The 16,198-nt window shown below is 39.1% G+C and overlaps 1 protein-coding gene across 1 annotated transcript in view; it reads right to left on the minus strand.

Moving 5' to 3' along the window:
- HMGCL (3-hydroxy-3-methylglutaryl-CoA lyase) overlaps positions 1 to 16,198 on the minus strand; it is a 1,428,752-nt gene that overhangs the window by 630,352 nt on the left and 782,202 nt on the right. The window contains exon 6 of the mRNA XM_044060073.1: positions 2,245 to 2,308. Coding sequence (XP_043916008.1) covers positions 2,245 to 2,308 — 64 coding nt within the window. The remainder of the gene's footprint in view (positions 1 to 2,244; positions 2,309 to 16,198) is intronic.

Here is a 16,198-nt window from a genome sequence, read left to right on the forward strand (position 1 = left end):
CTAACTAGAATATATTAAAAGGAAATGATGTAGTCTCCAAATGTATTAATGAGGTGCCTCAGTTTTAGTCAATAAAAGGGAATGTCATTAAATGAAATGCAACAGAAGAGTACAGAGTTTAGACAATTTAAATCAGGAAGTTATATCAATAAGGCTAAGGAAACTTATGCTTATGGAACTAGTAAATATTGCCATTATAAGACAAATAGTCCTATTTTATAGGCCCTAATAATGGGTTTAGTTAAGGTAGTGAAGGAAGATACATGTCAGGCAGTTAATGTTATGTGGCAAAAAGTGATCTCTGTGATGCATTACATGCGAGAAAGACAGGGAGGAAGTTATTTATTGGAGGCCAAGATCACAGTTATTCTGGGAAGCACAAAGAATAATATATTACCCTATACAGACATTCTACAAAATGCAGTACTTATAAAAAGTTTTGTTTTTTATTTTAGAAAAGGTGACAGAATCACAGCAAAGCTCCCTCTCCACCTTACTTATGCATGCTAACTCCAGTCCTGTTCCTACCCCTAACCTTAACTCTCCACATTAACTTATAAAAACCTTTTCCCTAACAGTATCATTATTAAAACACATTGGGTCTGAGGTTACTCTTAGGGTTTGAGGTAAGCACTCTGAAAAGGAAACTCTTTGGTTTCCTTTTTCAATCACTTGGGTTTTGGAGTTTTCATTTAGTGTTTATGTTAATCCATTTTTGCAGAGCTGGCATCCATTCACTATTTTAATGCTTGCGCCCTCCACTACAATGTCACACAATTATATATACATGTGTATACACATACACACAAATCAGATACAGGTACATATGGGTACTACAGCAACAGCATCTCATGCCATCTACTAAGGGCTATCAGACTTCCCTCAAAGGACTCAGTCACTGCAATGCCTTACTGTGCATTTTGGTGCACAAATACATTGGGTTCACGATACTGTAGTAATGTTCGCCCCTCTGTAGGCCAGCAAAGCCCATCCATGATGCATGCAACATGGTGTAGTGAAACTATATAGTATACAATATTTACCATGGGCTGCCTACCACTGATGTATGTCAATAATATATGAATCATGGGTTGGTGTCCTATACTTCACTTTATGCACTACTTACTGAAAAGTGCTCCTCCTACAATGAATGTTAGCTGTTACTCAGTGGCTTTTAATGCATGCCTAAACTTTCTGGCATTTCCATTCTGGTGTTTGCAAGTGACAACTAGTGATCGCTCAAAACACATTCTCCCTACTGTCTTGCACACTATACTAACACATATATAACTGTTCTACAAGATGAGCCCTGCACTGCAGCATCAGGGTGACTAAAAGGCAGGAATTAAATAAAGGATGATGATCATCCTTCACTGGCTTCACTAACTCTAAAAGAAGCTTCTTTAGATGGCTGCTGCTCTAAAAGCAATGTCAAAAAAAATGCATATTACAAAAGAATTAGAACAAACAATAGGCCACCAACCACATAGTGACAGGCTACATACCCTTTTTTTTAATCTTACCCTCACAGCCATCACTCCCCAATTCCATACATATTTTGTGTTGTCTATTTCATTCTAGCACTTTTTCACGCCATTTCTGCTTTGCTTCACTCTCTGAACACTGAATATATTTATCTGTGCTATGTCTCGAGTCTTTTTTGCTGCTACTTCAAGTTTATCTCCCTCATCTATGTGATTTTCACCAAAACTATCAGTGTGATACCAGATTACCTCTATGAGTAAGTGAGGCTGGCAGCTGCAATAGTAAATAAATGATAACATGTTTCAACACCATCTGCCCGACAGCCACAATAAACCATACCTGTATTATAAGGGGTGGTAAACTACGCATTTCATGCATTAGCTCTTCTACTGTATCTGCATGCATTCACCAGCAACTGATTTGTCACCTACTCCATACTAGAGTTCCAGAAAACATGTCCTGTGGACTGGGATGATAAAAAAAAAAGAAACATTTTATGTATCTGATGTTACTCTATTAGCAATCTGGGACTGTACGCTGAGCTCTGCCTTGCCTTTCTGTACTTATTCATTTTCAAATGAGTTTTCTTCTGGAGACTATGCTTCCTATGTGGAGAACTGCAATCAACAAGGTTGCACATAAACAGTGCCGATGCAACTAGTTTTCAGAACCTTTTTAGAGATAATCTGACTGTGGGAACATGTGAGAATTAGCAAAAATGCTTTTTTTTTCATTAACTGCAAAACCATTCTTACTTACTTCAGCTACTTTGGAAGGAGCAACTACGCCTTCATAGGGGCAACCAAGAACGCAGGAGATGTACCTAAAATCAAGAATGCAGACCAGTGTTAAAACACTGTACTATGTTTGTAAACATCTGGCATTTTATCAGAAATGCTGTTGTGGCTGACAAAAGACAATAACTTAGCTTGGAAAACTTGTACTAGAGAAAACTCTACTAGCATCTATTAAACTAGAATATTTAAAAGGAAGTTTTAATCCATCAGCAAATAAAAGATACGTCCTTACCGTATCAGTGGCTCTACAGCAGGACCCTCCTCAATGGATCCTATAAATGGGCTCATCTTCTCTATTAAACACAATCTTGCATTTTCACTGAAAATCACAAGCACATATAAGGCATACCTGCACAATGCCACCATATGCTGTAATATCACACATCGACTAAATTAGCCTGGTGGGCGGCCATGGTGGTGTAGCAGTTAGCGTTGCTGCCTCACAGCAAGAGGTTCTCTGGTTCGATCCTTGGCTAGGATGCCTTCTGTGCGAGTCTGCATGTCCTCCCTGTGGTTGCGTTGGTTTCCTCCCACATCCTAAAGTAGGTGGATTGGACACACTAAATTGACTCTAGGCGTGACTGCGTGCGTGTGTGCACCTTCTGTGGAAGGTTGGACACCAGGCTGGCAACTCAAAACCGTAAAACTCCACTGCCAATCATAAGGGGACAGGTGATCCACTGTGGTGACCTCTAACCGGGAAAAGCCAAAAGAAGAACTACATCAGCCTGGTAGCCTCTCATCTTGCCAGTTCACTTCACACAACCAGCAAGCACACTTCCTGCAAACCAAAAAAAAAAAAACAATGAAGTTATGGCACCTACATTGTTCATGTGTGATGTACAAGAATACTCTCACCCAACTTACAGTGAACTCTCAAAAGCTGAAAGTCTGTGCAAAAAAAAAAGCTGAAAAGTTGGATGTGCAGAGCGACAGCTGAAGGATCACCTTACAGTCAGCTGATGATGACAAAAAGGGTGACTCTTGAGACTTTCCACAATGGGTCTTACAACTCAGATGATTCAGTAGTAGTAGTATTCTGTTGGGATGGAAGCAGCCAAAAAGGACAACCCAAGGACCGAGGTACAACAATCTATATCCTAAATCAGGCTTACCAAAGGAAGCTCGAATCCCGACTTCACTGTCAAGATGATATTTGGTAATTATATGTGATGAAGACTAAATGTCTGGCTAAGATGTCTGCAATGGATATGCTGTTAAAAATGGATGGAAAACACCCACACTTTCTGTAACTGTCCTTTGACCACAACACTTTCTAAAAACCAGTAACCAAGCTGCTGACAAAAAGTGGAGCTGGTGACCCACTCAAAAAGTGTGTGCTTGGCAATTCTAAAGACTCCTCTCCATAAAGTGGTGATGAAAAATTTTCAAACTCCCTAAACTCATGCACCTGCTTGTACATAGTAAGAATATGAAACGTTTTGTCTGTCCTGGGAGACGAACAAACTGGTTAAGAGATAATTCAAAACCACATTTGGAAGAAAATGTGAGTTGGTCCTAATGGATACCTGATCTTTGTGAAAGACCAAATAAGGTTTCCCCACACACAGCAGTCTATAGCTGAAAGCTCCTGCAAGCAAAGACTGCTACCTGAAAAAAGTATTTTCAATAAAGAAAATGCAGATCTGTTGGGGCAAGTAAGCCCAAACAATGGAAAAGCAAGCCTGTCAGTCATAAAATGCAAGTCCCATGGAGAAAAAGAGTTATTCAAAGAGGATGGTGGTGGGGACTGCAGTATTCCTTTAAGGAACTGCTTGCCTAGACAGTGTAGGGGTCACAATTCCTTCCCTTCAACGAGGTTATGATGTTCAAAAATAAATGAAACACCATGACAGTGCAATAATTAAAATCTTATGAAATGTGCCTCTCCAGATAATACAAGGTAGTGGCTTCACTCAAAGAATTCAATAGACTCTAGGATCTACATCAGGCATAAAGCCTTGAGGTGGAGTCCATACTCACTATTACAATTTGAAACATCCATTGGACAAAAACAGTTTCCTGTATGTCTATCAACCACAATGTTTGAAAACACTCTTCTTGGTGTATGTGTAGTGAACAGAACCTGCTCTGTTTTTTTTTCTTCTCTAAACTTTGCAATGAGTCAATGAAAAAATGTTGGGAAGGACTACAGTAACCTCCCATCCCAAAGGATTGAAAATGGATCAACAGTAACCTCCCATCCCAAAGGATGGAAAATGGATCAATCACTACTTCCCCTATGTCATGCTCCATTGAAAAGACTACATTATTCTCATATGACAAACAGGTCCATCTGACCCACTTTGGGAAGACAGAGGCTTAAAACAACCTCTAAATTCCCAATTTCTAAAGAGGGCTGGAGAAGTGAAAAGAGTCGTTCACCTTGTTCACTTTCCCCTGAGATGTGAACAGCTCAGATTGCGATACTTCTGTCTTTGGCCAACTGTTTAGATGAGAATCACCATCCTGGACAGGGGCATTACTGCATGCCGCTTTGCTTGTAAAAATGCCACAAAATGGACTTCTTGTTTGAATGATGGACAGAACTATGAGCAACTTCATATCTACTGCTTTCAGAGTCAAGAATACTGCTCAATGTTCCAGCTGTGTGATGCAGAAGCTGCTCAATCTTACATTATTTATTGGATTTGTTAAATGGGTAAGTGGGTCTGTTACCAGGACTCTTTGAGCCATGACCCAAGGCCACAAGGCAGTAAGGTAGTATAAAATTTCAAGTAATACATTAAGATAACTAGTGAGGAAATTTAGTACATTGATGTTACAATAGTTTTAAAAACAAAAACTCATTTGACAATTGTGTGTATATTTACAAAATACTAACAGTTATGGAGAGAATAGTTATGATACTGTTCCTTAAGCCTGTTTCTCTCTTGTTAAGACATTAAGAGGTCTGCATTTGTAGGATAAAACAGGCAATTTCCTGTAACTGGAGTGCCTAAAAAAGGCTCCATTATCTATTGAAACGTGGGACTCACAATGTTGATTCCCGAAATACTGGAAATAAAAAGACCAAAAATACAAGACAAGAGTGAACAATGAACAACACTCTTCCTTTAAACTTGTTTTTTAGCAGGGGACAAATGTCCCTGCACCACCAATGTGGGGGCAAGGCCCCCATACCCCTAAACTTATATACACCAACTTTGAGATTGGCATACCTCGGAGAAAAGGAAATATTTTGAAATGTCTCTCTCGTACTTGGTATATCTAAGTCTGGATTTTTGATCATTCAGGTCTCCACATTCTAGAACTCAGCACTGCAAGTGTCAACATTTCAAATGGTTGCAGCCTAGAATTTATACTTTAATATCCATGGAAAGATTTTCAGAAGCTATCAAGAAATGCCTATGAATAATTACACCAGTCATGGCTGCTCTAACAGTTGACAATATAGGTTCATAGGTGTGTAGTAGGGTAATGGCCCTGGGCCCGTTAAAAGCCTAGCCATAGGACTACCCTGGCATCATGCCACCTGACATTAGTTCCCAGTGCCTCTGTCGAGTAAAGCCACTGGAGTTATCCCCGGGGTGAAGTTTCTATTTCCCATCCACTCATCAAGATTTCTCTTGAAGAGGGTCAGCGAGGTGCTCTGCTTGACATGTATGGGAAGTCTATTCCATAGCATGGGCAGTCTCTGGGTTATGAACCTGTCCCTCCAGTACGTTCTGTGGATTGTGGTAATGAGGTTGAGGTATCTGGAGTGTGTGGTGCGGAGGGATTGGAATTTCTTTAGATGTATCATTTCTAACAGAGCTGGATCAGACATGGCTTTGTAAATCAAGCAGAGATCGCCTCTAAGTAGGCGATATGAGACAGAGAATAGCTGGAGTTTTTTTTGAGTCTGTCCATATAGGACAAGTGTTTAAGGCCTAGGATCCTCTTTGTGAGGTACTTTAGCGGCCTCTCCAGTTGTTGCAGGTGTCTAGTGAGGTACATGCCAAATGGGGCACTGTACTTGATGATTGGCCTAATGCGGGAAGAGTAGAGGGAGACAATGACCTATTTCTTCCTGGATGCAAAATCCTTAGTAATGAGATGTGCCACACAGAAGGACTTTCTGACCACAGTGGCAATGTGGTGATCAAAAGAGGCTGCTGTCAACCTGTGTTCCCAGATCTCCTATAACACCTTCCGTGTTCAGTGGACTACCATCGATGTGGTAATGCATGGGAGCTGTTTTTTTCCCAAAGGGGATGACGACACATTTTTTGGGATTGAGCTTAAGGCCATGGTTCTGACAGCAGTTGTTGGTCTCAGTGAGGCCATTCTATAGGATGTCAACATCACTTGGGGAGTTAATAATAGCTCCCAACTTGCAACTGTCTGCGAACTTTGTCAGCCAGAGTCCCTTTGTGTTGGCCTGGGCTTCAGAGAAGTAGATACCAAACAGGAGAGGACCAAGGACTGAACCCTGTGGGACTCCATTCATGACTAGTCGGCAGTCTGACTTGGAGTAAGCTACTTTCACACTGTGGCTGTTACCTGTGAGCCAGTTTGCAACCGACCTAGTGATATAGGGGGTTGATGCCCAGCTTAGTGAGTTTTTCGGGTCCCTATTAATTTGACAAAGCTTTTGCTTGTTGAACTATAAAAGATCGACAGCTAAAGATCGCAAGATTCAAACTGCAAATGGCCAGCTAAGCAAATTTTTTCTCAGGGAAAGAATTTGCTTGGCCGTTAATGGGAATTTGCCCTGTCCCCGATGTGGAGCGATCTCGGAGTTAGTATATTTAGTTAGGAGGGTGGAGGCATAGCCCCCCATTTCATTCAGGTTGAACGGTTTTTGTTTTGTGTAATGACCAAGCGAATTCTTTCCACGGGAAAAATTCTCTTAGCTGATCTTTCGCGGTTTGGACGTTTCGGTCTTTAGCTGTCAATCTAGTTCAACAAGCTAAATTTCATCAGATTAATAGGTACCCAGTTTTTCTTGGATTCCTGAGTGGGGAATGGCATCAAAGGCCTTGGCCAGATCAAGGTAAGCTGTATGAACCACCTTGCCTTCATCCACAGCTCTGGTGACTGAATCAAAGAAGTCGACCAATTTGAGCAGGCATGATCTAGCCTTCACAAAACCAAACTGTGTGGGATCCAGAGTTTGGAGATTCCCTATACTCTTGTTTATTAGGTCCATGATGATGCTTTCCATAGCTTTGCATATCAGACTCGGCAGGCTAATAGGGCGATAGTTCCCAGGGTCTGTAGTTGCTCCTCCTTTGTGGAGTGGGATGACTGTAGCAGTGCACCATTCAGTAGGGACAAAGCCTGAGGTGAGGCTGTGATTGAAATGGGCACACAGGTGAGGTGCCAGTTCACTCTGTAGTTCACGTAGAACACAGCCAGGGATATCATCAGGTCCCATAGAAGCTGTATTCTTGGCCTTGGACAGTGTTATTTTAACCTGTGCAGCAGTAATTCTGGGTACCTGGCAATCTACTGGTATTGTGATTGGTCCTTTGGGGGGGGGTAAAGTTGGCACTGAATCTGTTGGCCAGTATATTGGCAATATCTGTTGGCTCGGTATAGGAGGTACCAATGTGCAGTAGCTCAGAGCAAATCTGAGTAATGCCGTGGAGATTCTTTACATAACTACAGAAGGCCTTGTGGTTGTCTTTACTACCTGCTGCAATTCTGTTTTCATAGCTAGCTTTAGAGGATCTGATGATGGATCTCAACTTTTTGTTGAGGCTGATAAGGGAGTTTTTTCCAGTCTTGGGACTTCAGCTTATTCCGCATCAATTTCCTCCTCCTGTTGTAGAGCTTGTTTATGGCAGGGGACCACCAGACTGGCTTCCTTTTTTTGGAGGAGAGCGTCTTGGTTCTACTGGGTATGGTGAGATCCATTTATTTGTGTACGTGTTCATACAGTGCATTGGTGTATGATTCGGCATTCATGCAACTGATCTCCATTTGCATAGGTGCCGTGAAGTTAGCCACCTCTGTTTTTAGGAGCCCAAAGTTAACTTTGGAGAAATTTTTCATGGTGGTTACCTTTGGTTGGGGGAGGGGTGAGGGATGTGGATTTCCAAGGTGATTAGTTTGTGGTTAGATCTAACCAGGGAGGCGTTGACTACTGGTGTAGAGCAACGGTCGCCCATGTTAGTAATGACCAGGTCAAGGACGTTGCGACCTCTAGTGGGGGTAAGAACAAGCCGGTCCAGGGGCATTGGAATTAATGAATTCCAGGAAATGTTGGGCAAGTGTATTGGTACACGAGTAGTTTTCCCAGTTAATGGAGGGGGTAGTTGAAGTCGCCTAGTATGAAAGTATTAGGTTGGACCCTAATATTCTCCAGGGTGCTTAGGAACGTGGAGTGTGAGTCTTGGGACATGGTTGGGGATCTGTAGCAGGCTATGGCCTGAATCACTGTCTTACCCAATGTTAGCTGCACCTGAAGTATCTCTGATGCATTATGTTGGGCTACCATTCTGGAGGTGTGCTCTTCCTTTATGAATATGAAAAGAGCACCACCTTTGACGCTTCGGTCCAAGTTCTGGGGCCAAAAGGTGTGGAATGAGTTATAGCCTGGTAATGCAGGGGTGCTTTCTGCTGCCTTGAACCAGGTCTCTGTTACAGCAGAAATGTCAATGTTCTCCATTTTAAGGAGTGCTACGAGTGAGTTCATTTTGAGATTTAGACTTCTGGTGTTGAGCAGCATGACCCTTAAGACTGCATTTGTTTGTAGCTGTTACGGTGGTAATTTGGTCTTTGGAACACTGCCTAAGAAAAGCACTGCAGGGGTGGCAAGTATCCGGAAGCCCAGGGGTGACAGATGCCGGCCATTTCTGTCAAAGCATCGAGGTCTGTTAATCATGTCATCAATATGCACATATATTGCCCAAAGACTCACTGATTAGGCAGTTTTAAACTTTGGATGTAACTCACCTTTAACTTTAAAGCCTAGTAAATTATTTATACTATATTTTGTTCCCAAACAGAATTAGAAAAACATAACATAGTAGCTAAATATTACAAGTATGCAGAGCTACAAATCTAAAACCTCTTACCATACCTACTCAGCAACCTTCCTGCCCTTTTAAATGGTAAAGTATCTGCAAGAAAGACGTATGTATGGAAGCCACAGATGCTGTAAGAAACATTAAGGCTGTAGACTCGGACATAAAGTTATAACAATAATAAGGTTTATTCTTTTCAAACTTGTAAGTCAGCTGACCTGTAAGCTGGTGGCTTTGAGTCAGGATGCTTAAGGCATTTGTACTACAAAACCTGGACCATTCTGAACAAAAACAGTCTCCTCAATGGTTCTAGTACCTTGAATCCATGCTGGACCCGCTCCTGTTTAGCATCTACTTCTCAGAATTTAAGGCTAATGTTCAAGGCCTCTGGCTCATCAAGTTCACAGATGACTGTAAACTGGGAGCTACAATAGATTCCCCCAAGAAACCAACATCTTGTAAGAGGGTTTAACACAGACAAATGACTGGTGCCAAGGCCATGGCCTAAAACTCAATGGCAAAAAAATGCACTATTAATGCCCTTTGGGAAACTGTCAATACAAGTTAATTATTCCCTTAATAAATAAAATGCCCAAAGAGTCAACCCAGCAGTAAGGGATCTTGGAATATATGTAAACAGCAATCTGGTCTTTGACTAACATGTAGCTAAGACAGTAATAAAATCATTCTATATCACCAAACTTATAGGTAAGTGTATGGCATCCACACCCAAGAAAGTTATAGTACTACTCTACTCTGCCCTTATCAGAAGTATCATTAAATACAATACACCCTTGGACATGTATCTTATCACATATCTACAACAGTTGGAATGTCCAAAAAGGTTTCCCACCAGGCGAATTCAGGGCATGAATACTCTCTACTATACAGATCACCTCAAAGCTCTCTCTCTCTATATTCAGTGTCCAACAGGCTGCTGAGGGAGGATCGCTGCCTGGCTTACACAGCTTCCTCAGACCCAGCCATGATGGATTTACTACACATGTGCAAAAGAAATAGCACCACAAAAACTAGCTCCAGGAATCTGAACTTTGATTGTGACATAAACAGTACATGCTGGAGACACAGATATGTGTCACAAAGGATCCCTACACTATGGAACAGGCTCCCATCCACGTAAACAGAATTCATCCCTGACCCTATTCAAACAAAACCTTGACAACTGAATGGGAAATTGTAAATTTAATCCTCGTCTGGCCCCATCTCTCTTACGGACAGAGACCGTCAATAAGAAAAGTATCATCCTAACACCCCCACTACAAATCCTTAGTTAACTCCCTTCTAACATGCCCCCCACCATATACACACACATGATATGTGGGACCCAAATGGTTAACGTGTGTGGCTAGGTTTGTAAGGATCCTAGTGGTCATTAGCCTTGTAATACCGTATGAGCCTATGAACCTGTGAACTTCTGGTCACTGTCTGTGTGGAGTCTGCATGTTCCCTCAAGTCTGTGCAAGTGTTCTCCAGGCACTCCAGTTTCTTCCAACTTCCCAAAATGATGCTAGCTAACAGGTGAGTCTAAACTCTCTCTATCTTTATAGCTATATACTGCATTTGCCTTTAGCTCTTGTGGCCTGAGTCATGGCTGATAGGGGTCTGATGACCAGTTCACTTATCCAATTAACAAATGAGCATTTTAAATTTTAGTAACACCCTATATTTTTCAAATTTAGATCCGTTATGGAAAAAATGTATTTGTCATAAATATTCTTCACAAAATGCATTTTAACTTACAGTTTCTTCCAAATGAGTTAAAATATTTATTTTTGGTTTATGTTAAAATAATATGTAGTATAAATGCATAGTTATGAACACCACAGATACTTACTGTAGTTTTTAAGTGTTTCACAACTGCATTCTAATATCAAGCTACAAGTGTATAAACAGATTACTAAAACTAAAGAAAGTGCTAAAGGGAGGAAAGAACACAATGTGAAAGAGATTTTGTTTTATGCGAGCTCTGACCTCCCCAAGCTGTGGATGAGTAGTTAAACAAATGTCAGGGGTATAGCATGTACTGGTACTGAAAGATACAAGGTTGAAAAACAAGACAGGTTGCCAAGCCAGGTGGCTTGAGTTTTTATAACATTATTATTTATAAAACATGGATGTTAAATGTTCATGTGCAGCACTAAGCGAGAAGCATGAGGGTCTGCAGAGACCCTATTTGTTGACTAATATGAAATATCAGAATTCTGCATGCATGTTACTAATAAAAAAGTATAAAAGCTGTATGTTTTTGCTGCTTGGTGAGACTCATTTAAAAACTTTGTGAAGGCAGTCTCCCAGTGCTGACATCTGGTTGATTTCAATAAAAGAAAAATATTTTGCATATCCTAAAGAGTTATCCATGAGTTAAAGCTAAAAGGTAAATCTTTATTATTTATATATATTTTAACTGCACTTTAACATTTTGGTGCCGTGACTCAGATCTGAGCTTTGGCATTGCTGCAGAACCGAGTGGAATGAATAAGGGCCCATCACAAAGTTCTTTTGTGAATTCCACACTGTTTTGTGTGGAATAGTCAAAGATTCAGATATTTAACAATTCCAAGTGTGCAACCATATTAGGGTAGAAATAGGAAAATGGATTTGTGGAAAATGTTTTTCCTTTCTTGTCTTTCCTTTCTTTTAAAAAAAAAAACTGCAGTTAAAAGAAAAAGTAGAAAGATGTTTATTGTGTTGTTAAATGACAAAATTTGCATATTAAGTATATGATGTGTACTATTATGTTGAATGACTGAATTTGCTTTTTAGGTATATGACATTTACTGTTTTTGTTGAATGACACAGTTCTGTTAGGTATATGGTGTCTGATGTCTTGTGGAATTACATAAATCTGCTTATTAGATGTATGTAAAGTAACAGTGGGAGATCCCTACACAAAATAATAAAAGTTTATTAATGTATATGCGCATACAACAAAATTTTATTTTTATTTATTTATTTATTTTACATTTGTTGACTGGGATAGTCTGACTGGATGCATGTCCATTTTCAGCGGAGGCCCGGGGAGGAAAAGCTCCAAGGGTAAGCAGATACAGCATTACATAATACCAGCATTATATATTACAAACAGACTATTTACAGTGATTATACAAGAAAGCAAGTTAAACAAGTTCCACAGGTTAAAGTTAATCCCAAGCGCAAGTCAGGATTAAATTAAATTACACAGTAGGCTGGTTAACAGATTTTTACACATTCTAGAGAGAGTTAGCCAGGCTTGATACATTGACATATGTAAAAAAAGGGAAAATTATCACAAGGGGGTGCCTTGTTTTGAGGGTAGTACCCTCAAAATTATAGTGGAAGGACCCCAGAAGAACTAATGGCAAGTTTAACGTGCAAGTGCATATAACAATAAGGAAATTAACACAAGAAGGCACCTTGTGTTGACAGCAGTACCCTCAGGACTAAAGGTAAGAGGCATGACTGTTGCTTTGTGTTGTTTAAAGTGAGACTGATGTCTTTGTTGTGTAATGAATGACTAAAGAAAGAGAAAGAAAAAAGTTAAAAGCAAAGTTAAATTAAATTCATAAGCATTGGGATGTAGGTGTGTGTGTGTGTGTGTGTGTGTGTGTGTGTGTGTGTGTGTGTGTGTGTGTGTGTGTGTGTGTGTGTGTGTGTGTGTGTGTGTGTGTATATAAAGTTAAATAAAATTTGTGAGCCTACAGCATATGTTGGAACGTAGGTGTGTCTGCAAAGTTAAATCAAATTCATGAGCCTACAGCATGTCGGGACATAGGTGTATACATGCAAAGTTAAATCAAGTTCATGAGCCTATATAGCATGTTGCGACACAGGTGTGTGTGTGTGCTGGTAAATCAAGTTTATGAGCTCATAGCATGTTGGGACATAGGTGTGACTGTGTTTCCTCCTTGAATGGGGTGTAAATTGATGTAGTCATTTTTTTCTGAATTACCAGGAACCAAAATCTACAAGACAAGTCTTAATAGAAAAAATGGGAGCAGAGATAAGCAAGCAGGATCAAATACCCAAAAATGGAACACCTGCATATTTTATGTATCATAATTACAATAAAACAGTTGTAAGTATTTGCATGAGTGGATTTGGCTTACTAAGAATTGCTCTGGTGGGGTATTGCAGTTTAATGGAACTTATGGTAGAAATAAATTAATGAAATTAAAGGATATTTTGCAAAAAAAAAAAAAAACAAAGTAAGTGGGGAACAAATGTCACTATTTTATTCTTGGTATACTGAAGCTCTTAAAAGGAAAAAGGAGTCAGCATTAAGGGGGTTACAGGATGCAAATAAGAATTTGCTGCAACTGGTAAAAAGAGGTAAAAAAAAGCAGTATAGACCATTTAAAAGGAATCCCTTTGCCCTGTTTTGGCAGGTTTGGAAAAGGATGGACAAAAAGCAGAGACTTCTAAAAAGGATGATAATCCTCCAGTAGCTACTGAACCCCTACCCCCATATGTACTGGTACAGGTGGCTCCTGTACAAAATTCTGATTTTCTTAGACCTCTGCATTTTGGAAACAATGTCAGCGTAAAACTGTTAAATCTCAACCTAGTTCCCTTGTTTAACTCTCATTTTCAGAACAGACATCTTCAGTAAAAAGAAAAAAAGTTTTTTTTCCTTCTTCTTCCCATCATTCTCAACAGGTTTCTACCTTTCCAACAGGAGCACTAGTATTTGACACTCCTGTGGCTCATCACAAGCACTCACATGATAGGGTAGGACAAGAGGCTATTTCCTCTGGAGAGGATCTTTTGGCACCGCTTTAAAAAAATTGAGGTCTAATGCTAATTTACATACCATGTCTAAATGTTTTCTGACTAATAAAATCCATTAAGGTTTAAGGAGGAATTACAAAACTATAATAAAATGTTACAATCCTACTTTGACAAATTTAAACCAGCTGCTTAGGGTAGTTACTTCTGATAAAATAAAAAAAAAAGTTACTTAAAAAGGCTAAAACAACAGATTTTGCTCTCACAGAAAATGCACTAATAGATAAAAGGACAGCATTGTTAAATTACAAAAGTGTGTCAAGTTTGGACTGGCTGGTCTTAAGATACAGGTGTATAAGCAAAATAAAGAAAAAGCCCTGCAGATTATTTGAGTCATCTTAAAACAATGTTTGCTAGACATTCAAAACTACCAGACCAAAAAAAAAAAAAAAAAAAAAGCTAAACCAGCTATTGCAGCTGTTTTTGTTGAGGGTTTGCAAGCCCCTGTACAAAATCAAATAAAGCAAGTGCTTATAGACTGGCAAAAAAAAAAAAAGAGTTGGAATCCTATTAAGTGCTGCAAATCACCGTTACTGACTATGTCAGGGTAATAAAACAAAAATAAATCTTAATCCTTTGCTGCCAATAAATCAAAAGGGGCCCTATGTTAAGGTTAAAAAATTCCTTTCCTGGTGGACACTGGAGTCACTAGGTCTGTATTAAAAGTTACTTCAGATAGTCAAACACCAGTATCAAAATAAAGTAAAGGCAGTTGGATTAACAAATGTTACTGATACGTATCTTGTTTCAAAACCTATACTAATTTCTTTAGGATCATTCTTTTAAGTACAACTGCACTGGTAAATTTGCTAGAGAGAGACCTGCTATGCAAACTGGGCTGTACTATCTATACACACAAAAGGGGTGTATTTGGGTGTTCCAACAAAATCAGAGGAAAAATTATTAGCAGTCTTATCAAAAGCTAAGAAACGGCCTTTTTCAAGGCATACAGACAACTAAAAACTGCTGCACCAGGTACCTGCTAACTTATGGGTTAAACTTGCTATTAAAGTAGGTATATCAAACTCTGCAATACCGGTAAAATAAAATTAAATCCATCAAAACCCCTCCCTAAAGTTCCACAGTATCCACTAAAATCAAAAGCACAGAAAAAAAATCAAACCTGTAATTCAGTCCTAGATACAACAAAAAATAACAGTGCCAGCTAAAAGCCTTTGTAATACTCCTATTCTCCATGTAAAAAAAAAAACAAACAAAAAAAAAAATACTTATAGGTTTGTGCAAGATTTGAGGGCTGTAAACAATGCAGTTTTACCAACTTTTCCTGTGGTTCCAAATCCAACAACAATACTTAGTTGCATACCACCTACAGCAAAATATTTTTCTGTAACAGATCTCTGTTCAGCATTCTTTTCTATACCTAGCCATCCTAAATGTCAGTTTCTGTTTACTTTTACTTATAAGAAAAAGCAGTACACCTGAACACGGTTGCCACAATACTACACTGGATCATCATTATTTTCTCAAATTCTAACAAAAAAAAAAAATTAAAAAAATGTGACATTTCCAGGTGGGGCTGTTAGTGCAATACGTAAATAATTTACTAATAGCATCTGATTTTTTTCAGCAGTGTTAAGCAAAATACCCATCTTTCAACTATCCTTGTAAAATAAAAGGACACAGTGTCAAAAAGAAATTACAGCTATAGTTACCTCAGATATGTTATCTCGGTCAGTTAATATCCCAGGGTATGATCTTACAGTAGCTGTCCCTCATTCTCTATCATCTTTCTTACTTAAAATAAAACTCAACCCTTCTTGACTGCACGTCTAAATATGAATGTGCACTTCTTTCTGATCCATCTGTTTCTCTAATACACTGCTCTATTCTAAATCCTGCATCTTTGTTATCTACTGCTAAAAATGGTAAACAGCATGATTGTGTGTGTGTGACTAATTATCTGTCTTCTTCTAAAAAGGACTTAAAAGGACACTCCTATGCATAACGCCAAATTAAATCTATTTGTAAATGGTGTCTAAAAAAAAAAAAATCAAAACAAAAATTTGGTCGCAAAAATAATATTTTGCTTTAACAAAAAATATTTTCTTTTGTTAAAAAAAATATTGATTATCAATAGTTATAAAGTGTCCATCAAAAGGATATAGATACTACATCATAAAAGGACTGTGTGTA

The sequence above is a fragment of the Protopterus annectens genome, chromosome 1.part2 (assembly GCF_019279795.1).
Source record: "Protopterus annectens isolate FY-2018-M chromosome 1.part2, PAN1.0, whole genome shotgun sequence".
NCBI classification, from domain to species: Eukaryota; Metazoa; Chordata; order Ceratodontiformes; family Protopteridae; genus Protopterus; species Protopterus annectens.